At 41.3% G+C, this 23,669-nt stretch overlaps 1 protein-coding gene across 3 annotated transcripts in view; it reads left to right on the plus strand.

Moving 5' to 3' along the window:
- The window catches only part of slc12a7b (solute carrier family 12 member 7b), a 56,566-nt gene extending 33,667 nt beyond the window's left edge, over positions 1 to 22,899 (plus strand). For 2 of the 3 annotated variants that reach the window (XM_085362602.1, XM_085362603.1), the window contains exons 5-26: positions 4,008 to 4,062; positions 4,203 to 4,333; positions 4,993 to 5,234; positions 5,317 to 5,528; positions 7,754 to 7,921; positions 8,064 to 8,162; positions 8,451 to 8,508; positions 8,743 to 8,917; positions 9,020 to 9,138; positions 9,307 to 9,405; positions 9,806 to 9,925; positions 10,167 to 10,271; positions 10,787 to 10,955; positions 11,548 to 11,743; positions 11,946 to 12,115; positions 12,316 to 12,447; positions 12,656 to 12,763; positions 13,109 to 13,225; positions 17,751 to 17,926; positions 18,709 to 18,723; positions 19,748 to 19,881; positions 20,648 to 22,899. In XM_085362602.1, coding sequence (XP_085218728.1) covers positions 4,008 to 4,062; positions 4,203 to 4,333; positions 4,993 to 5,234; positions 5,317 to 5,528; positions 7,754 to 7,921; positions 8,064 to 8,162; positions 8,451 to 8,508; positions 8,743 to 8,917; positions 9,020 to 9,138; positions 9,307 to 9,405; positions 9,806 to 9,925; positions 10,167 to 10,271; positions 10,787 to 10,955; positions 11,548 to 11,743; positions 11,946 to 12,115; positions 12,316 to 12,447; positions 12,656 to 12,763; positions 13,109 to 13,225; positions 17,751 to 17,926; positions 18,709 to 18,723; positions 19,748 to 19,881; positions 20,648 to 20,739 — 2,892 coding nt within the window. In that variant the 3' untranslated portion in view covers positions 20,740 to 22,899. The remainder of the gene's footprint in view (positions 1 to 4,007; positions 4,063 to 4,202; positions 4,334 to 4,992; positions 5,235 to 5,316; positions 5,529 to 7,753; positions 7,922 to 8,063; positions 8,163 to 8,450; positions 8,509 to 8,742; positions 8,918 to 9,019; positions 9,139 to 9,306; positions 9,406 to 9,805; positions 9,926 to 10,166; positions 10,272 to 10,786; positions 10,956 to 11,547; positions 11,744 to 11,945; positions 12,116 to 12,315; positions 12,448 to 12,655; positions 12,764 to 13,108; positions 13,226 to 17,750; positions 17,927 to 18,708; positions 18,724 to 19,747; positions 19,882 to 20,647) is intronic. The other variant, XM_085362604.1, reaches the window with a different exon arrangement.
- The last annotated feature ends 770 nt before the right edge of the window (positions 22,900 to 23,669 follow it).

The following is a 23,669-nucleotide window of genomic DNA, read 5'->3' on the forward strand; positions in this document are numbered from 1 at the left end:
AACAAAACATTAATCAAAAAATTGTTAAAAAACAAATTACAACATTGTATAAAAATTACAATCATCAACTCAAATACTTGGTTCTAATCGAACAGAAATTTCTATGAACTTGTAAGAACTGTGTAGGACATGAATCAGTCTGTGTCAGATCAGAATTTGAAATTTCCACTGAAGTCACGGTAAGAGGCAAGTGGAACCAAGATCTAGGCCATTTGCTTTTTGAAGTTTTCAAAGACTGCTAAATTTTGCCAGTGGTAGTTCACTCTTTGCAACATAGTACGCTGTTCTAAACAGATTTTTCAGGTTTATTTTTAGTATGTTATTTGCAATTGGTGTTTGTTCTGGGAAAGATATTGCAGACTGAGCAATAATGCATTTCTTGCATTTCTCATGGGTTCTAATGGGGGCCTTTTCTTAAAATGACATTTCGAAAGAATGCAAAAGCATTGACATATATTTTTCCTTCCTACGATAGCCCAACGGGCAGGGCAGAGATAGATTTTGGTAGCCCGACTGGAAAAATCGCTAGCCTGACGTCCCGGGCTAGCGATTTTGCGAGCCCTGTATCTGATTGAGGAATCACTCATCTTTGGAAAAGAGAGTTTATTACAGAGAAATGGATCTTTCCAAAATAAAAGCTATACTATACGCTTCTTCTGGGCTATATTCTCAGCAGCGTATTAAACATATCAGGCCCCCATAAGGAGAATCCTGTGCTAACGGCTGTCTAAATGACTCGGGTCAAGTTTGTAGCATGCATGCTTGTTTTTGTCTGCTTCCACTTGTCTTTGCACTAGGATGATGTCGGAGTAAATGTGCAGTCATATTCACTGTGTTCCCACTAGTGCTGTCAGCGTTAATCTCGTTGAAATGACGTTAACGCCACAACACGGCAAATCTCCGTTAACGAGCTACCGCGGATCGCCCCGTGCGTGGGGCTGGACGGCCAACACGTTAACGAGCTAACTGCGCTAACACACTAGTTCCCACCCATGTAATTGAGCATTACGTGGCACATCCAACATACTGTTTTACTTTATTCCATGACGCGCTTACCTTCAGGGTCATACATCACATGAAAACCAAAATAGTTCCAAACGCCAGATCTGAATGAGGGTGGGGGAGGTTCAATTTGCCATGTTGCAAGGAGAGCTTAACTTCTGTCTCGCTAGCTTGCCCTGCGCTCAGTGAATCTGCGTTCGACTACTCCGCCTAGGCTGCACTGTCGAGCGCAGATCCACTGAGTGCTCAACACAGACAGCATTGTCAGAAGGAAAGTTGATAAAATAAATTTTGTATTGTTCGATACATATGCGTACCGAACCGAAAGCACTGTATCGAACGGTTCAATATCGATACGAGTATCGTTGCACCCCTAATGTTCAGTTAACCTCCTAAGACCCAAACTCTTCCACGGCATGCATTTTTAATTTCTCTTTGATATTTGGGCTGATTGGGACCTGATGAATGCAAAAACAAAGAATTATCAGATTTTTTTTTAACCTAATTTTTGTTTCTAAGAAAAATGAGAGCCACATATGAGGATATTTGTTTAAAATTTCGATAGAACAGTAGCAGTATAATGTCCTTGTAAGTGGATATCAGGCCCTTGTAGAGCAAAATTGAGTATTTTGGTCTAATAACCCAAAATGTGGACACCAGGTCCTAGGAGGTTAAAACTGTGATACCTCAAAGAGCTCAATGTTCAGATTAGGGCTGAACGATTATGGAAAATAATCTAATTGCGATTTTTTGCCCCAATATTGCGATTGCGATGCGATATGCGATTATTTTTTAAGGTCTTTGTCTTCTGTATTATTAAACAAAGACAAGCAATACATCATATAGTATGGCCAATACTATATTACATTAATTTTAAACTGTTCTTTCCTGGAAGACAGACCTCTGTTATGATGACATGAGGTGATGCATGAATTGATGACTGACATTTTTATTTAACTTCTTCAATCACAACAGTATATTTGAACATACACAATAGTTTATTTTTAGCTTACAAACATCTGAGCATAAAGTGCTGGCAAGGAACCCTGGTGTAAACATTAAAATGAAAGTCAGTACAATGTGCAGATTGCAGAAATATACATAAAAAAAATCAGTGGCTTTACCACACTCAGTTTTTCGACATCTGTGAACTACTAGACAGTCATTCAATTAAAAAATAATATTAAATAAATAAAACTAATAAATAAAAAATACACACATCTTACTGATCTCTGCAGTCAGTAACATTACACATAAAGTGCAAACATAATAGCAATTGTATAAACACACACACAAACACGCCTTTAAAATTTAAAGGCGTGAAATTGGACGGTCTAGTTCTGATTAGCGTCACCGCTGTCTCGGTGGAGTTTAATAAACTCGGCCGTCTGCTTCTTGCTATCTAAAATATAACCAGACACTGGTGTAAATTCTCGACTGTCTCATACTTCTGTTTAATAAGTTTTCTGTTTGACGTTTAGTCAGCTGTGTGAAAACCAAGGAGGAACCCACCCGGGGGATTAATAAAGTTTTATTTTATCTAATCTAATAACTTTAATCTCAGCCAAACCGATTTACTCACGAACAAACAAAACACTGAAAAAAGCCCAACAATAACATTTTTAGGTTGTCTAAGTGACTTATATATTACGTTTAACCCGAGCAGCGAAACTCCGCGGTGATCTGAAAATGATGTGCCGGGAGTTGTGCCGCTCTCGGCCGCATCAGTAACCCTCGAGCTCCCGGCTAGCTGTCGAGCTGGTGGGTAGCAGACGCCTCTGAAAACGTCGAAGCACTTTTACAAATATGGGATATCTTGATAAACCGAGCAGATATTTGATGTTTACACAACTACTTTCTCGCCTGAAAATATGTTAAAAGTTTATTTTGTGACCCAGAAAGATTAGTATGAGTAATTTTAAAACTTAGTAGCGGCCGCCATTGCTGGAAACTGGAGTTTGGCTGGGCCGCGCTATGAATTCTGGGATATGGTAGTAATTTGGACAGCCTTCGGCACGTCGCTGTGACGTAATCGGTCTACAAATGCGGCCTCAGGAGGATGCAGCCCATGAATTTGGACATGTCCAGAGTATAATCGCAGCCTTTGCGGTTAGAAAATTGCACTTGATCATGTCGCGATATTATCGCAAATGCGATATATCGTTCAGCCCTAGTTCAGATGTAGTTGAGAGTATTTTATAAATCCAAGTACGGCTGCTGATAAATTCCCGACATGTGGCAGGTAGCTTTAGAGTTACAAATTGGTCCATGTGACGCAGGAACAGTGGGAATGATGTCATCAGTAAACAAATGCCTTCCAGTTCTGTACTTCAAGTTCTCGCATCATTCGTTGTCAAGTCCAACTTTGTGTATAGCTTCTTAGTGCTTCAGTGGAAGCAGGAGGTAAAACTGTCAGCTAATTGGCTTTACTCCAGCCTGTCTGACACCTTAAATAGGACGCCAACAAAGAGCACGGGGTGTATTTTGGTCATGCCCTTGCCCTTTCTCTACACCTCCTCTTGCTTTCCTCTCATTCATTTGCCTGCTTTTGTGTCACCTTCACGCTGTCCTCCTTCAGTCTTTACTTCACCCTTTTAAGTTTTAACTCTATTTTCTTTTTTCTTTGTGCATCTTATCTGCCCTTCTCTCCGCTCTGTCCTTTCTGTCATCCGGAAGGTCTGTTAGGTAACAGGCTGATGTAAATATCCTCTTCCACAATGACTGATTTCATGGAAAAGCTTGTATCTGTTACCAATCCAAAAGATTTAGAGCATAAGCCCATAAGAAGTATTTTAACAGACTCAATATTAATTTAATCCACAGAGGGTACCATTGTTTGAAAAATCTACAAAATTCAGGGAAATAAAGAACTAGAGGGTGGGCAAGGACGGTGTTTTGTTTTGGGGGGCTTTTACATGACACCATTGCACCATCTTTGTAAGGTCTTCAACATGAAGCATTTTAATTCAGTTCAGCTTTTGTTCATTAATCTCGTCTCTCCACAGACCATGCTGACAGCCATATCCATGAGCGCAATTGCTACTAATGGTGTTGTTCCAGGTAGGATCCTTTTTCTTGGGGTTATTTGAATAACAGTACACACTTGTCTTCTTCAGGCTTATGGGTTGTATAGCAGTATATAGCTGAAATGATGACCTAAAAGATATTAATATCCTCCTCCCTCATTCCCTTTTTTCCAGCTGGAGGCTCGTACTACATGATTTCCAGGTCTTTGGGTCCAGAGTTTGGTGGAGCTGTGGGTCTCTGTTTTTACCTGGGGACCACATTTGCTGGCTCCATGTACATCCTGGGTACCATTGAGATTCTACTGGTAAGTAGATTATTTTAGATTTGCAGCTGGTAGATCGAGTGATCCCAATATCCATCAGTTTATGGATTCTCTGATACCTTCTACAAATCCAGTTGGTCATCTCATATAGGGTGCACCTTTTAAGCTGCTTCAGCCAGCAGCACCACATTTGCTGCTCCGTCTCCAGGCCAGCTTCTGCTAGTGATGTGATTATTTATGCATACTCTGTTCTGCTGTCTTTTGTCTTGTCTTCCTTCTCTCACCCCAACCGGTCGCGGCAGATGGCCGCCCCTCCCTGAGCCTGGTTCTGTCGGAGGTTTCTTCCTGTTAAAAGGGAGTTTTTCCTTCCCACTGTCGCCAAAGTGCTTCCTCATAAGGGGTCATATGATTGTTGGGTTTTTCTCTCTACCTTACAATACAAAGTGCCTATAGGCGACTGTTGTTGTGATTTGGTGCTGTATAAATAAAACTGAATTGAATTGAATTGCTGTGGTCTTGCTGCTGCTTTCCCCATTTTATGACCTTGAAAGCAGAACGCAGTTGGGCCATAACCACAGTTTATTTAACACACAAACTGCCACAATATAAAAGTTTTCTTCACATCTTATTAGTACAATGAAACGAGAAGTCGTTTAATGTGACACTTTGTATTTCTTCCTGCATTGTCTTTGTCCATCCAGACCTACATGGTGCCTAAAGCAGCCATCTTTGTGGCAGATAAAAAGGAGGATGAATTGGATGCCCTGCTGAACAACATGCGTGTTTATGGCACTTGTTGCCTAGCAATAATGTCAGTAGTCGTGTTCGTTGGGGTCAAATATGTCAACAAGCTGGCACTGGTCTTCCTGGCTTGTGTTATTCTCTCCATCCTGGCCATCTATGCGGGAGTCATCAAGACCATCTTTGATCCGCCATACTTTCCGTGAGTCAGTGCTAACATTTATTAAGATTTATTTCAGTTTAATTAGTGCTTCATGTTAAAATTTCTCTCTTCCTTCACACAGTGTCTGCATGTTGGGGAATCGTACCCTAAAGAACCACCAGTTTGACAAGTGTAATAAGATTGAGGTTATAGACAACATAACGGTCACTACCCAGCTGTGGAACCTCTTCTGCGATGGATCTCAGCTCAATGCCACATGCAACGAGTATTTTGTCAACAACAATGTGACCGAGTTGCAGGGCATCCCTGGACTGATCAGCGGAGTCATTTCAGGTGGGAGCAGACCGTTTTTGTTTGTTTTTTTTCTCTGGAGCCGTGTGCACATGTGGAAGAATTTTTTAAAAAGTTACCAAGATATGTGTATACTTGTTTGAATCATACAGATTTTAATAGCTGTTCACCTATCCTCATCGATCAGGCAACAACAACCACAACAATCTTTATTTATAGAGCACATTTAAAAACCAGCGGTATACCAAAGTGCTTAACATAAGAGACAGAGAAGTAACACGAGTATTATAAGGCCTTAGCAAAGTGTCAAATATACTCACAGGTCAATGCCACTAATACACAGGGGGTAACATGAAATGCATATCAAATAAAAACATAATAAAAGCACAAGCCATAAAAAATATGTATAAGGAAAAATAGAGTAAGTCTAAGAGTCAGGTGCGAGCATTAACAAGCAGGAAAGGCGAGATTAAACAAATAGGTTTTTTCAGGCACACTGAATACTTCCTACAAACTATAAATGAAAATGATTGAAGAATGCTTAATCTCAGCAGGAATGTACACGGTCAGTAGTTTTTTGAATGCATTGCAAAATTTGAGCATACCTCATGTTATGTAACTGCTGGCAGGGACACACTGCTTTTCCTCCCAACATCCAGTGCAGATGCATTCTTGTCATATTTCTGCAACTGGGACAAGCCTGTGCAGGTGCTGAGTGATTCCATGCACAACTGTTTTACTGTCTCCTTAAAAACAGACAGTTATTTTACTGACCTCTCATCCTTTCATCATTTCTGTGAAATATATTTAATTTTCTCTTGATTAATGATTCATTTCTGCTTTGGTGCTGGTACTTATATAGCACTTTTCTACTCTAATTGAACATTCAAAGTGTTTTTAAATTAAGAATTTAACTTTGCCATCCTCACTATCTAACCGCACTAATAATATTATTTCATTAAATGATTTATCAGTTTCATCGGTGTACCAATGAAACCATTTTATTGTCTATTAATATTTAGATTCCCTTCACCCTGCACTAATGGATGTAACGGATGTTGTAAACAAGCTACGTGGAAAGTCAGAAATCTAAAAAGGTTCGCTTTGTCCAGTACTATTTTGAGCTAGAAAAGGAACAATTATATATTTGAGTAAAGTGACATATATGCACATTAGTATAGGCATGTAGACATGCTGAGGCTAGCACTGCTAACGTTAGCCACACTAACGTTAGCAGTGCTTTATTTAAATTAATTTAATTGCCTACCTAAATTGAAATTTTCATTTCATTCACACCTTGCCTTCTATCACAAACTTTTGCTGGAGGACTAACTGCTGATTAGTTGTTTGAATAGTGATCTAGTGCCAAGAATAGCCACACATTTCTACAAGCAGTCTGCACATCTTCACTCGTGCTGTCCCAATTTTATCAGCAACACTAAATAAATGCCACACAATTGACTCATTACCCTGTTTAGTACTTGCTGCAATATGTTGCACAGTTCACTGAGCTCAAACAAATGTTCCACCTGCAGAGACTGCCCTCTGGTTGCATTTGTGTGCAGTAAACTACAATCTAATTTTTTCCCAGCACTAATGTAATTTAAACAGATAAATAAAGTCATTTTATCTGCTTCGTGTTGGTGGATTTCTCAGGGTAGCAGGCAAAGGATTTTCCCACAACTTGAAAAGACATACTCCTCGCTCGCTGCTCATCATCTCTTCTCGATAACTTAAGATAAGATAAGATAAGATAAGATAAGATAAAACTTTATTAATCCCTCGGGTGGGTTCCTCTGGGAAATTCGGTTTCCAAAAGCACAGCACCGACAGAAGTTACAGTTACAGAATATTATATATATATATATACACACACACACACACACACACACACACACACACACACACACACACACACACACACACACACATATATAAATACAGAGACATATATAAATAAAATATACGAAGGGGATCAATAGAATAAATAGGAATACAAATAAAAATACAAGTGAATTGCACATTTCAAGTATGGAGTCTATTGCACTGTTGACTATTAACAAAAGTATTGCACGAAAGGTATTGCACAGTGAGGTGAAGAGGCACTACAGCTTAGTTGTTCCCCCCTCCTTTGTCCACCTGTTTCCCCTCCCTCTCCCCTCCAGAGAGGAGTTAAACAGTTAAACTTGTGTCCTGGGAGTACATGCGTTTCACAACACATTATGCTGTTTGCAGTATGAATTAGAATATTTCTGTCTCTCTTGTAGAAAATATGTGGTCGACATACGGCCCTCTGGGTATGTTGGTGGAAAAGAGCAACTTGCCATCGGTTGAGGGTGGCGACCCAACCCAGGACATCTACATGCCCTATGTAGTCAACGACATCACCACCTTCTTCACACTGCTGGTCGGCATCTACTTTCCCTCTGTCACCGGTAAGCTGGCGCCATAAGCAACAGACTCATTCTTTGTACACGTGCATGACAGTTTTTAACATCCGTTATGGCTGAGAGACAGCCATAGGAGTCTCTGAAGATGACCTGTTTGACTTTTGACTGTGACCCTGTCACCTCTCAGGTATCATGGCTGGTTCAAACCGCTCAGGTGACTTGAGAGATGCCCAGAAGTCCATTCCCATTGGGACCATCCTCGCTATCACTACCACTTCCATCATCTGTATCCTTCAACCTCGCACTGTTACCAGATATGATAACAAGTCACACAGAACACTGATAAATTAAAAAAAATCTTATTACACCTCTGATCCAGAAAAGTGAAAAACTGATTCGACCACAGTTTATTATTAAACTTGCCAGTGGAAGATTATCTAACAGTCACCAGATTTTTTCATCTTTGAGGAACTTAAAATCAAGAATTAAAGACTAATATTAACCACCAGCCAGGATGTGGTTGATTTCAGTGTGTACAGCTTTGCAGTTCGTTCTCCTTAGCTCTGCTTCCCAGATATCACCTCCGTGGTTCTGTTTGGCGCCTGTATTGAAGGAGTTTTGCTTCGAGATAAGTAAGAGCTTAACATATTCAACGTTACTATGGACAGTGTGCTGAATGAATGTGTTTTAATAATGGAAATGGAGAGAAAATATGCCTCAAACATGCACGTCTACTTCATTTATAGCATCCAATGGTTTAAACAGGAATAAAAACATCACCACACTGTCCTGTCAGTTTTTGTTAAATCTTCCAATATTTGTGAATAACAGCGTTTGTCATTCACATAATTGTTTTTGCGTTGCAGATTTGGCGATTCTGTAAAGGGGAACCTTGTTATCGGCACCCTGTCATGGCCCTCTCCCTGGGTTATTGTGATTGGCTCGTTCTTCTCCTGCTGTGGGGCTGGTTTGCAGAGTTTGACCGGTGCCCCTCGCCTGCTGCAGGCTATTGCACGAGATGGCATTGTACCCTTTCTACAGGTTTGACGGTTTGACTCAAACAGCACTAACAGCAGACACTAATACTTTCAGTTTCTAGTCTTACGTGCCTCAACGTTCACACTTGGCTGCATCTGCTCGTAGGTGTTTGGTCACGGGAAAGCCAATGGGGAACCAACCTGGGCTCTCCTGCTGACTGCTGGGATCTGTGAGATCGGCATCCTCATCGCTTCCCTGGACGCTGTGGCGCCCATCCTGTCAATGTCAGTATCTGAAAGAAATATTATGCAATCTCATTCCATAAAAGTAGCTCAGCAGATCAAGTCTGTGATCCCCCAAGTATACAGCTGCTTACAGTAGATCATAAAGTGGAGATTTATTATTTGAAAAGTGACCAGAACTTTTGGATTGCTGTTTTCCCTCCTCAACAGGTTTTTCCTCATGTGCTACCTTTTTGTGAATCTTGCCTGTGCTGTTCAGACCCTGCTGCGAACGCCTAACTGGAGACCACGCTTTAAGTACTACCACTGGTGGGTGATGTGGTAAACATCCTTGCATGTTTACATCATATATCTTGTATTATATGTCGAACTGGTGTCCACAGACTGTTAAAGGTCCTCGTTAATTTGAAGCCATCAAATTAGATTTTTGATTTTTGGACGTGTGGCAGGAATCCCTCATACACAGACACCTTCACAGCCACAGGCACATCCATTTAGCCTTTACTGAAGATTAATTCCACAACACAGGTTAAGGACAATGGCAAACGGCACTATTGTTAGCTGTGGATTTTGATTACTCTATTGAATCCTAAGCCTCTCATCTCTCTAGCTTGAGCTGTTTTCACTTTATAAAGACATTTCCATGAATGCACAGAAAACTAAATGAGCATGTAAATTGTTTTTTAATCTTTTCTTTTCTTGTTTTCAGGGCTTTGTCCTTCCTTGGAATGAGCTTATGTCTTGCTATTATGTTCATCTCCTCCTGGTATTACGCTATTGTTGCTATGGTCATCGCTGGCTGCATCTACAAATACATTGAATACCGAGGGTAAGATTGCGAGATAATGGATGTGACCGAGAAACTCAGTACACTGTAAAGAGAGGAAATAATTTATCTGGAGAGAAGCTCTTGAGGTTCTTGTTTTATTTTTGCTTGCACCGTGTTAAAAGTAGCTCATGTTGCCGCAATAAACTGCATATGATCCCTAAAGGAGTTCTTACTGCCCTAAATGGATTGCTACTTTTCTCTTATCACTGAGTGCTTTTCATTCATTTGTTTGCTTTAACAGGGCAGAGAAGGAATGGGGTGACGGTATCAGAGGCCTCTCTCTTAATGCTGCCCGCTATGCCCTCAATCGACTTGAGGATGCTCCACCTCACACCAAGAACTGGAGGTATGGGTGTTTGAGGGTGTGTGTGTTTACAGTTGATATTGTGTTGGGATGGACAATAACAAGACAAGAATAGACACAGAGGATGAATTTCATTAATCTTTTGGTTCCCTTCCTAATCTGTCATGAGCAGCTGATAAGCCTTCATACTGTGAGGCTCACACTGACCTTGAAGTCCTTCTTTCCAAACCAGTGGGTACTCTTCTTAAGGGTCTGCTGTTTCCAGTTACCAGCTGTTCTTTTTCACTGTCTACCTTCAACATATGTCCCTGCAAAGCTGAGTGAGAACCAATAGTGCGACAATAATACTGCCGCACCAACATTTCAACAGTATTTTCTTTACAAACAGCTGTTATGTCACATGATTACAGGCCTTGCACTGTAATTTGAATTTGTGCACCTGATAATTGTGCAAAAAATTTAAATCCAAAATATTTGTTGGTGTTGTTTTTATTCCTGAAGTTTAAAAGAATGAAGTAAAATTAAGCCAGACTGTTTTCCCCTCTCGATCTGCATAGGCCTCAGCTTTTGGTGCTTCTGAACGTGGACTCAGATCAAGCAGTCAAACACCCTCGCCTGGTCTCCTTCACCACCCAGCTGAAGGCAGGGAAAGGCCTGACAATAGTGGGGAATGTTTTGCAGGGAACCTACCTCACTAAGGAGTCGGAGTCTAAGAAGGCTGAGCAGGTATGGTGGGGAAGCACGCGCACAAGTGTGCAAATAAAAGGCAGGTGGCGATACTGTCATTAATATTGATCTGCAGTTGCTAATAATTTAATATCAGTTGTAATGCTTGCTATCTTATCTGTGCTTCAAGGGCTTCAGATTCATCACTGGACCCAAAGGCAAATCTGTACTATCAAGCTGCATTTAGAGCATTTTATAGACTCTAACTGCAGATAAACTCTGCCACCTACTGGCCATAATAAGCAATTCATGTGATTCTTTCAGGCTGGTTTTAACTTTTATCCTCCTTAAAAACAGTTTCTGTTGAAGCAGTCATGCCCAGAAGCAACTTTACAGATGTACAAAATTATTTATTGTTCAGATCCATCAGTACAAGTTATCCTGAATGGATGTGAGTAACTAACAAATAGGTTATTTGAAGTGTTAGCTTAGCTAAGCAGGGAAACTTTGCTGTAGTGTAGCCATATCTTCTCTGGAAAAAACACATTTTGTTTTGTCAGTTGGTGCAACTTTAATAGTGAATCAGTTTTAGTCTCTTTTATGATTAACGATGAAATCCCTGTCCTCTTTTTCTCTCTCTCTCTCTCTACAGAACATTAAGGCTGCAATGTCTGCAGAGCGTACCAAAGGATTCTGTCATGTTGTAGTGTCTTCCAACCTTAGAGATGGTGTCTCACACCTCATCCAGTCTGCAGGCTTGGGAGGCATGAAGCACAACACAGTCCTGATGGCCTGGCCTGGAGCCTGGAAACAGTCCAATGACCCACAGTCATGGAGGAATTTCATAGGTACCGTGCAGTAGAATTGCAAAAATAGGGACACAATAACAGAATATATGTCGTAATTTATTTTAAAATACAGTGTAGATAAAGAGAAGACATCGTATGTGACATTTGCTGTCTGTCATTACTCTGTCAAGATGGCAGTGACTTAATGCAGCACAGTGATTTATCTCTCATAGACCCTCTGTCTGTCCTTCTGTTCATCCAGAGACAATCCGGGAAACCACAGCAGCCCATCAGGCCTTACTTGTGGCTAAGAATGTGGACAGTTTCCCCACCAACCAGGACCGCCTAGGAGAGGGCACTATTGATGTGTGGTGGGTGGTTCACGATGGGGGCTTGCTGATGCTGCTGCCCTTCCTGCTTCGACAGCACAAGGTTGGTTGGACTAGTTTGGATTGTGTTTATTCCTGAAACCATCTTAAGCTCAGCAGCATTTTCTTCTATTTCTTATTCCACCCAGAGCCTTTCTTTCACACCCATCTGTCCCGCCTGACATTCTTCTGTCCCTTATCCATCCTGTTTACCGTGCTGTTACTCCATATCTTCCATAATAATGGTGCCTTTCTCCCCTCCAGGTGTGGAGGAAGTGTAAGATGCGCATCTTTACTGTAGCTCAGATGGACGACAACAGCATCCAAATGAAGAAAGATCTCCAGATGTTCCTTTATCACCTGCGACTGGATGCAGAGGTGGAAGTTGTAGAGATGGTGAGCATCAGCCAAGGATAGCCCTGAATGGTATTCATGTCTAAGTGCAATGGGAAGCAGGATGGTTATTGAAGTTTTTCAACAATTCAGTGCCTACTTTTGTCTTAATATGATGAATGTTGTGAGGAGTTTGTCAGAGGACCCACATTGGCATCGTCCCTGAAAAATAATGTGGCTGCTGTAACGCCCGTGTTTATCCCCTTTGCAGCATGACAATGACATCTCAGCCTTCACCTATGAAAAGACTCTTGTGATGGAGCAGAGGTCGCAGATGCTGAAACAGATGCACCTTTCCAGGACTGAGAGGGAGAGAGAGGTAAAGAAGCGCTAAAAACAAACCTTCACTTGGTCTGTTTGCTGCTGTTCAACAAATGTGGATGCATTTTTTTATACTCAGTTAAATGCATTTATTCCTACTGTATGCATTTTTAATACATTGCATGTATATGTGTACATGCAAAATGATTAATAGCACACACAGCACAGCAATCAATTTACTCACTCATCCAGATAGTATTTAAAAAACAACTAAGAGGTCATTCACATGAATAACAGTCTATGACACTGAAGTCACTCATGGCCCAACATCAAGCTAAATGCCTGCTGGCCCCTTTTCCTGTTCATCTGCCACTGCCTTTCTGGGCCTCGCCGCACCATTCAGATTCAGAGTATCACTGACGAATCGCGTAGCTCAATCCGGAGGAAGAACCAGGGCCCTGCCGAGAACGCGAGCCTCAGCCGGCAGTCCTCAACGACGGAGGATGCTCAGGAGGATGAGGTAGCTGATCTTGTCAACCCATTGTTCCCTTACTGGTAACGACACAGGCCCGTCTTCACAAAGCTCCATCTTTGGCTACAGGTGTTGCTCATCATTTGGCTGCATTATCATCATCACGTTTTAAAATCACATTTTCTGTTTCACATTTGCCAGAAAAATATGCGCAAGTGATCAGCGTTGCATTATTACTGAGTTACTGGAATAGTGTGGACAATGGACGTAATGCATACTGTAATAAATAAAGATAGAAAGAGGGAAGTTTGGAGAAAATGTAGTAAGGAAGGAAATCAGATCCCACAATTTCCATCTTTATGATGAAGACATAGTTCCAAGTTGAGCATTTAACACTCTAATGTTGACTTCTTGTTGGAAATGCAGTTTTGTTCTACTTAACAAGCTTGCCTTAACGCAGATGTCTAATACACATCTTTAGTGTCATGATCAAAGCTCTACACAAAATTGGTGAGCAGGGTTCTCTGGGTAACCCTTTGTTATTTTAACCTTCTAGTTTATCCTTAGTATCACCACATGGCTGGTGTACTGGTCTTATTCTAGGGTAGTAGAGTGATAAATAACCATGATATATCATGTCTTTGCTGCCAGTTCACCAGTTCTGTCTGGCCAAAGCCAGCAGTAAGACGCACAAATGCAATCTTCTGCTTTGCCCACAACTACAAACTTACTGTTACTGGTAATAAGCCAATTCATGTTTGAGTGGCTTCTTTCAGTGCCCCCCCTCTTTTATCCACAAGGGGTAACCATGGCAACACTGTATACTTAACCTGGCAGATTTTTATTTATCATTTTCTTTTTTCCTTTAAATGCCGGATAACCTCTGTGATGCAACCCCCATGGGATTTGTGTCTCCTCCCAATTGGATCTTTTGTGTGTTTGATGTTGTTCAGGCTAAAAATTGCTTATAACCTTTGTTTAAATTTACGACTGTCCAGCAAAAGTAGATGCTTTATTATACCAGAACATCTGATCATTAAAGCCACCGGTCCAGATTAGCCCAACAGTAGTGCTACCTGCTACTGTGTAGTCAGCAAGAGCTGCTTTGTGAATACCAGCCCATTGCATCCTGAAACTGCTGCCTGGCCCATTACCTCCATCACCCCACCTATTCCTCACCCCCTGGCAAGAGTGGGCAGTATTGTCTAAGAAAACTGAAGAGTGTAAATAACATTTCACGTTACTAATACCATCAGACTCATGTGTTTACAGCTGAACAGTTTGATTCTCACATTTAGGGGAGGGAGGGGAGGGTGCTGTTTATCTACTATCTTTGAAAATGACAATACTGTCCTCTTTCTGCTCCATTCTAACCATAGTCAGAACCTACACATCATCCCTCCCTCCACCCTCCTACCATTCATTCTTCCCACTGTATCTGTCTGGTTTTACCACAGTGGGTAGTTAAGGTTAAAAATACTATACTACAGAAAACAAAAATATTTGTATTACACTGATTTATTTGCAGCACCTTCAGTGAATAAAACAAATCTACCTTTAATAAATCTTCTGTGTTATTAGCCTGCTGGAGTATCAGAGAACACTGTTTTGTTTTTGTTTTTTAAGATAAACTAAGCGTCAGTCAAATGTAAACACGGTACTAGTGAAGAAAGACAGCTCTGTTCACAGCTTTACAGCAGATAATGTATTCTTCTTCTCTGTCAGTGGCATTAGTTCAGATGTAACTGCTGATATTGAACAGTAGTGACCACTATTGTTGTCAAATCCAACAAAACTCAATGGTATTTAATGTATTAATCACATATGATGTGCTCCACTCCGTGGGACATATCGTGCTGTGCACTATTTCTGTGCTATCCACACACCAAAAGTTTACAAAGCATGTGTTAACATTTAAACACCTTTTATCACCTTTGAGTTTGCACAATACTTTACTATAACCGCTACCTGCACACATAAATGTTTCAGTTGTTGGGACCATCACATCCACCACGTGTGGTGTTGTAAAGGTTTGTATTTCTGTCGCTATTCACTCTTCTTTCTTAAATGTCATCATTCCCTTCAGTCCTGTCATACCATTGATATTATATCAGCAATTCCCAAGTTCCAAAAGGGATACTTGTGCACAAGCAGAAGGTTCAGCATCCTGAAAGATTAGTCCAACTCGTATGAAAAAAACTGAAATTGCAAATTACTGTATTTGAAAACTTAAGCACACCTGAACAACAGGGAAAATTAACAGTAAAAGAAATGTACAGTGGGGCAAAAAAGTATTTAGTCAGCCACCGATTGTGCAAGTTCCCCCACTTAAAATGATGACAGAGGTCAGTAATTTGCACCAGAGGTACACTTCAACTGTGAGAGACAGAATGTGAAAAAAAAAATCCATGAATTCACATGGTAGGATTTGTAAAGAATTTATTCGTAAATTAGGGTGGAAAATAAGTATTTGGTCACCTCAAACAAGGAAAATCTCTGGCTCTCACAGACCTGTAACGTCTTCTGTAAGAAGCTTTTCTGTCCCCCACTCGTTACCTGTATGAATGGCACCTGTTTGAACTCATCATCTGTATAAAAGACACCTGTCCACAGCCTCAAACAGTCAGACTCCAAACTCCGCCATGGCCAAGACCAAAGAGCTTTTGAAGGACACCAGGAAAAGTATGGTAGACCTGCACCAGACTGGGAAGAGTGAATCTACAATAGGCAAGCAGCTTGGTGTGAAAAAATCAACTGTGGGAGCAATCATCAGAAAATGGAAGACATACAAGACCACTGATAATCTCCCTCGATCTGGGGCTCCACGCAAGATCTCATCCCGTGGGGTCAAAATGATCATGAGAACGGTGAGCAAAGATCCCAGAACCACACGGGGGGACCTGGTGAATGACCTGCAGAGAGCTGGGACCAAAGTAACAAAGGTCACCATCAGTAACACACTACAACGGCAGGGAATCAAATCCCGCAGTGCCAGACGTGTTCCGCTGCTGAAGCCAGTGCATGTCCAGGCCCGTCTGAAGTTTGCCAGAGAGCACATGGATGATACAGCAGAGGATTGGGAGAATGTCATGTGGTCAGATGAAACCAAAGTAGAACTTTTTGGTATAAACTCAACTCGTCGTGTTTGGAGGAAGAAGAATACTGAGTTGCATCCCAAGAACACCATACCTACTGTGAAGCATGGGGGTGGAAACATCATGCTATGGGGCTGTTTTTCTGCCAAGGGGACAGGACGACTGATCCGTGTTAAGGACAGAATGAATGGGGCCATGTATCGTGAGATTTTGAGCCAAAACCTCCTTCCATCAGTGAGAACTTTGAAGATGAAACGAGGCTGGGTCTTCCAACATGACAATGATCCAAAACACACCGCCCGGACAACAAAGGAGTGGCTCCGTAAGAAGCATTTGAAAGTCCTGGAGTGGCCTAGCCAGTCTCCAGACCTCAACCCCATAGAAAATCTGTGGCGGGAGTTGAAAGTCCGTGTTGCTCGGCGACAGCCCCAAAACATCACTGCTCTCGAGAAGATCTGCATGGAGGAATGGGCCAAAATACCAGCTACTGTGTGTGCAAACCTGGTAAAGACCTATAGTAAACGTTTGACCTCTGTTATTGCCAACAAAGGTTATGTTACAAAGTATTGAGTTGTATTTTTGTTATTGACCAAATACTTATTTTCCACCCTGATTTACCAATAAATTCTTTACAAATCCTACCATGTGGATTCATGGATTTTTTTTTCACATTCTGTCTCTCACAGTTGAAGTGTACCTCTGGTGCAAATTACTGACCTCTGTCATCATTTTAGGTGGGGGAACTTGCACAATCGGTGGCTGACTAAATACTTTTTTGCCCCACTGTATCATTGATTGAACTAAATGGCAAAAGAAAACTGTTGAAATAGCTAGGTGTAAAATGATTGCTGAGAGTATAAAATCTTAGGTTAATTGTTAAATTGTTAGGCGTGTGGAAAAAGTAATAAACTGTTAGCTTAATATTTTGGATAAATGGCTAGCCAGCTACAAAAAAAAACATTTTTCCTCTTTATTTAAAGAATTTTTACATGTAGTATCAAGCCCAGTAAAACAAGTGATTAGATGTTTTATCAACTGATTAGTTCATTAGCACCCCTGTGGAGGACTCCAATACATGTTGGGGAAGTAATTTAGCCATTTAAATCAGCTGTGTTGACACAGGATGATATCTAAAACTTGCATTGTGGCCTGGAGTTCCCCCACACCGTCGTATGGTTACACCACAACTGTTTGCTAAGTACAATTATCTAAAACTGGTCACTGAATATATAATGGAAAAAGTAGCTGTGACTGTAAGCGCTGAAAGTAGTTCAGATCTATTATAAAGTGAGTTCACATGAGAGGTGTTGTTGATGAGAAAAGTCTATCTGACAGGCCTTAGGGGGTATGTTGGATGAGTTCCCATTTCCTTTTCTCTTTTGTTTTCTTTCTCCTGTGCCCTGAAACTTCTCTTGGTAATAATCATATCCACTAATCTTCTGCTCTTGTCCTCATCCTACTCTCTGCATCGCCTCCAGGCCCAGCTCATCCACGACAGAAACACGGCATCTCACGCCACAATAAACGATAAGGTTGATGCTGAACCCGAGCAGGTTCACATGACCTGGACCAAGGACAAGCTCCTCACAGAGCGTAACCGTAACCGCGAGTGCAATGCCAACGTTGCTGTACGTGACCTGTTTAACATGAAGCCGTAAGTACTCGCTTGCCTGAACAATATTTAATTAAGAAATAACAAAACTTTTGTGTATTTGTTGCTAGATTAAAAAAAAAACGTGTTGATCTGTAGGTTTGAAATTTTAAGATAAAAAGAGTTTATATTAGTAAAATACACTAAAGTGACATGGTGTTACTGCATGTGCCTTGTGAGGGACGTTTGCACCATTTTGAATCATTTTTCTCAAACGTAATATCTCATAAAAGTTCATTTCAGAGGGACCAGAAGCTCACCCAGTACTGATATTAGTTCAGGATGGTGCCAAACCTCAGAGAAGGAGCATGAGTAGGAGTAGTGTTAGTACTGACCCCAAGAGGGTGAAATGGGACAACTGTGCATGGCGTGTGCATTCAGGCTGCATTTGGTGTGCGTGCGCGTGTGTGCACTTTCAGCCATTTCAGCTTTAATGTATGGCCAATCTGTGTGCACACTTAATAGACTAACACCTTCTCTTCCCATACTTTCCACACTGTCAGTGGACTCCATCAGAAATGCCCCAGTTCACTTCCATTGGCTCATTAAGTTAAAACCCCAAAATCCCAAGTCTTGCCGGACCGGAAGAACTTTTCAGATTCCCTCACCCTACACATCAAAGAGCTCCATGTCACTTTCTGGGGTTTACTCGAGTCACCTTCGGGTGTCACTGCGAGTCATTTGGGACATTTGGAAGCATGCAGTGTGGTGGGGAGAGCTGCCGAGCAGATGTAGAAGCATCTAAGCTGGTTTCTGTTGTTTTGTCCCATTTTTCCTCCTTCTAGAGAGTGGGAGAGTCTGTAAGTCGCATTCTCTTTGCCCTAGGCCCTGTGTGTTCTGCTACTGTGGTGACTATGTGCTCCAGCTCGTGTGCTCGTACCTCCATGTATCTGTGTTGTCCTTGTTTGCATGCCCTAATGTGCACCGACTTCATCTTCCTGCTTCAAACAGCATGTTGGTGGCTAAAGCCTCTGCTGGGTTATGTTGCATTTACAGCTTATAACATGAGAATTTGTGCTTTCCATTGACTGTTTTCAAAAAATAGTCAAACAGAAAAAACATTCATTCAGAACGGCATTAAACTAAAAGTGTGTATTTATAGGTTGATCTGATATCCTCGTGTTGGTGTTGTTCCCAGATCATCATACTAAATGTTGTTCCAGGATCAACATTGCAAGTGACCAATCAGAATGTTGTGACGTCCCTGACCCTAACCCTAACCGTAACCCTTTAATAAACAGTAAGCAGAATTGATATTGTCCTTGCAACATTGGAATTTCATAAATGCACGAATGGCTTGGCGCGCAAAGGAATAACATCACAACAATGTGATTGGTCACTTGCAATGTTGAACCTGGAACAACATTTTCATGATGGTCTGGGAACAACACCAACACGAGGATATCAGATCATCCGTATTTATAGTTGAATGGAAAGCATGGATTGGAAATCCTGTGACATCGCCTTGTAATTTGGCTTTTGGCAGTTGACATTGCGTGCTGTATATCATCTCACAAAGGTGAAGATGAAGAGGCAGCATTTAAGGAGACAGCTGATTCTTTACACAATAAAGACGTTATATTTCGGCCTAATCTTAAATAAAGTGTTGACATGATTCAGATTCATCTGTCTTTCTCAAAATGCTGCCTCTACACGTTATGTGAAATTCTTAATGCTTGTGCCGAGCATCATTTCTCATGTGTGTTTGAAGCTGATGTCAAATGTGCATGAGTTACTACGTAAAACGTTGCTGACGTGACATCGTGGTCATTAATGTTTTCTTCATTGTGGCTTCTCTCACTGTGGATGCTCTTGTCAAACTAGGAACCAGACGAATGTCCGTCGCATGCACACTGCTGTCAAGCTGAATGAGGTGGTGGTCAACAAGTCACAGGGAGCTCATCTGGTTCTGCTTAACATGCCTGGACCACCGAGAAACAGAGGCGGAGATGAAAACTGTATCCTTCAAATGGTTGTTTTTATGTTACGACTGTATTAGGAAAAGGTTGTGATCGCAAGGAAGTGTTTCTGTTATTTAATCCATCTGCTGATTGTACTTTAGAAAGAAGTGGTTCTCTCTTTTTTAAATTACTGCAGAGTATTTGTACGTTGCAGAATAGTTTGGTCTAAACACAACAGTAGCATGTTTGTAGCCACAATGTTGGGTTTTTTGAACCAGAAATGGCTATATATGGACCCACGTAAGTGCTAATTAGTGTTATGTGATATACGGAGTTGCCGCCTGCCACACACCCTGCTGTGGAGCGAACAGCTGACAGACACAGGCAGAGAACACAAACTGCTGAGGAGGTGGATATTTAAGCTAACATATATTTTATTTATGCCAAAGCAGGGCAATTCATTTGTTATAACAGTTAAAAATTAAATTAAACACAACACACATGCAAATAGCTCAAAACAGTTGAATCGTATGCAACTCAATATCCTAATAGAGTCAAAGTAGAATAACGTAAATATACATTAGTCACTGCAGCGCAATAAAGTGGCTTAGTGTGTGCCAAGGTTTGTGTCAGTGCAGGGTCCAAACAGCTGGGCATAAAACGTGCCATGTCTATGCTAATAATCCCGACCCACCCTCCTCTCACGTGGCTAAAAGCATCACACTGGCCAATGATCACGCATTCATTGCACATTCATTGGGAGGTGGGGTGTGACACCTGGTGTGCCTGTGTGTGTGCTTTACCTTGACTGCTGTTTTCTCAGACATGGAGTTCCTGGAGGTTCTCCTCGAGGGTCTGAATCGGGTCCTCCTGGTTCGAGGTGGTGGCCGTGAAGTCATCACCATCTACTCCTAAAAATCCCCCCAAAACTTTCATGGCCTACCCTGCACCCAACACTGGCACATCGCCATGGAAACCGCGCAGTGAGGAAGAAGCCTAATTTTGGTTTTTAATGAAGGGCAGGGGTTGTTGGCAGGCGGGACCACCTTATGACTGACAGTTGACCTAAAATACGTCAGGATGAAGGAAATCGTTGGCGCCGAATAAGCCGAGCACAGCGTGCGTCCAGCTGGACCAGAGAACCCTTGCGCACAGAAGATAGAGCATAGAGACACTTTATATCTTTCATTTACATCTGTTACATTTTCACACTCTGTCCTCTTTGTGTCGATGTTGGTAAATGGTAAATGGCCTGTATTTATATAGCGCTTTACTAGTCCCTAAGGACCCCAAAGCGCTTTACATATCCAGTCATCCACCCATTCAAGCACACATTCACACACTGTGACAAGTTTATGGCACTCACTGTGTAAAGACGAGCGGAGAAGAAGTGAATGTGTTGATATGAGCTTTATAGTCTTTGTTTTGTTGGACCTGAGAAAAACATGCACTTAATGGATTTAAGTTAAGATGCACAAAGTGCAAAAATGACCCTTTTGCTGTTTTCAAAGCTCCATGTGGGGTGATGTTTTCATTGAAATGTTGTCAGTCTGTTGAGAAGCTGCTGAAATGTTCTGTTTTAGACTGGAGAGCTTTGATGTTGTTGAAGGGTGGAGTCATGTCTGCAGCTGAATGAGTTGATGGAAGGACCAGTTGGGAGGATGCTGAACAAGCATCTTATCCCAGTTTAGTGAGTGGAAGCCTTTCAGATCTCGGGTTCCGCATTTTTGATTTCCCACCCTCAAACTGTAGCTTTTATCTTAATAGGGAAAAAGCCATAGCTAGAAGCATGAATGGTGTCTAGAGAAACAACTGGTTGGGAACAAGAAATATATTCTTTTTTTAAGAGCTGTATGACGATAGCTTAGTAAATAATTCGATTGGTTTGTAGGTTTTTGCACAGTTAATCTATATTTTAGCCTCTCAATTGTTTGATTTTAGCAATGTATACATTTAAGATGTAAAAGCACAAATTGACACATTTAAATTAGTGTAATTGTACCCCCGTACTGACAGTTCCAGCACTGCTGACTTTGCACTACCAGTTTTCAGTCTTCATTCATTGTGTACTTTCCATTTGGTAGCTCTAATATGTTCCTAACAGGAGATACAAGGATGCAGACTGCTTCATACTGTTTAATACCCATGTTTCAATGTTGGTCGTAGAACATTTTACCGATTTAAAATTTTAACGGCTTTGAGTTTCAGATTGAGTAGATTTGGGGGGGGGGGCCTGTAAAAAGTGCCAAAATGACTTTAAAAGAAACTGTGGAAGTATTTTGACTGCAGCTGACACATGGCCTACTGTAGCTGATGTTTCTGGCCATCTTTAATCTTTAGAAACAAGCATGAAGGTTTGTTTTTTTTATAATGCAGGTCCCTCATTTCTGCCAGGAATAAAGAAATTAATATGATGAAACTAATGGTGCGCTATCAAGGGCATTTCAAGAGGAAGAAGGAAAAAAGGATCCCGCTCCTTCCTCATGTGTACCTCCACAGTTTCTTTTCAAAATTAGCCGCCGCAGTATTCTGTAAAGCAGAAAGTTCCCTTTTCCTCACACTGCCCTGCAGAGAAAAACTGGAACTTTTGATTGTTGCTTATGCTACCTGTGTGTTTTTGTTGTGTTCTGTTCAGTTGTTAATGCCTGTGTTACTCTATAAATACAGTCAAATATGGTCTTTGTGGTGTTTGTTACATTATCGCTGATCTTCTGTTGCTTTTAACTGTTAATTCGAGACGAGTTTTATGACACGAGGCAGAGGGGAGGAAGTTATTTGTTTTAGTTTTTTTTTTCTTATTGTTTGCATTTTGTTTTAACCCACCAGAAACACTTTATGCTCATCACACAGGGCAGTGTGTGTGGTAGCACCCTGGACGGAAAGCGTTAAGAAGAAGGGGTGAAGCCACGGGGGTGACAGGAGCAAATGACTTCTGCTGCATGCTACATGAAGTAATGTCACTGTTTCACTTTAGTTTTCAGTTTTAGGAACCAAGGATGAATGACAAGACGAGTGAGCGCCAACTGTAAAGTTTTAGGAAGTCTGACTGGCTGAAAATTGTAAAAATAAATTATTGAAGACATTCTTTTTTTTTTTGTTCTTGTTTAATCTGGTTACTGAGCTGAGTAGCAGTAACTTAGCATAAAGAAAACAGTCAACCCTTAAACAAAAGATGCTATATAATACAAAGAAAGTTTCCATCAGCGGTGTGTGTGTGTGTGTGTGTGCGTGTTACACAGCTCTGTTTTGAGGTGACTGCAGAATGTTATCTACCTCAAGCTGTCGCTGAGGCTCGGCTGACTAAAGGAAGTCCAGTCCAAACGAAACTGTTTGAGAAATATTAGGCGAAAATTTGAGAAAGAGTAAAAGACCTCTGGCTGTGTGAGAGGATGAGCAGAATAGGCACGTGTGAGCGTGTTTGTACTGTACAGCTGTGTTTCTGTGAACCGGTCATTAGACTTACCAGAGTGAGAACAAATGTTTAACCCCTCTTTAAAGGGCTGTTTGAAGGTTAAGACTTGGGATTAGGCACAGAGCAGTGATATTTATTATGTAGGACCAGGGAGTGACACATTTAACTTATTGTCCTCGCAAAACTAGTAATGTGTGTATTTTCCTGTGTGTGTTTCTGCTGTTTTCCGGCTCCGCTGGCAGGCCTCACAGACTGGAACAGGAAGTTGCATGTGGGTGCACGTATAGAGGAAGGTAGCCCTATAAATTGTATTTGTGCCTCTCTAAATAATAATTAAAAGTGCTGAAACAAACCAGAACTAAAGTTGCCTGGTTATTTATTCTGATCCTCTTATTCAACAAGCATGTTCATTTTCCCTACAATTAAAGGTGTA

This window comes from Diplotaxodon limnothrissa, linkage group LG9 (genome assembly GCF_057381915.1).
Source record: "Diplotaxodon limnothrissa isolate DT_005_m linkage group LG9, D_limnothrissa_male_GT1.1, whole genome shotgun sequence".
In the NCBI taxonomy this organism is placed as follows: Eukaryota; Metazoa; Chordata; class Actinopteri; order Cichliformes; family Cichlidae; genus Diplotaxodon; species Diplotaxodon limnothrissa.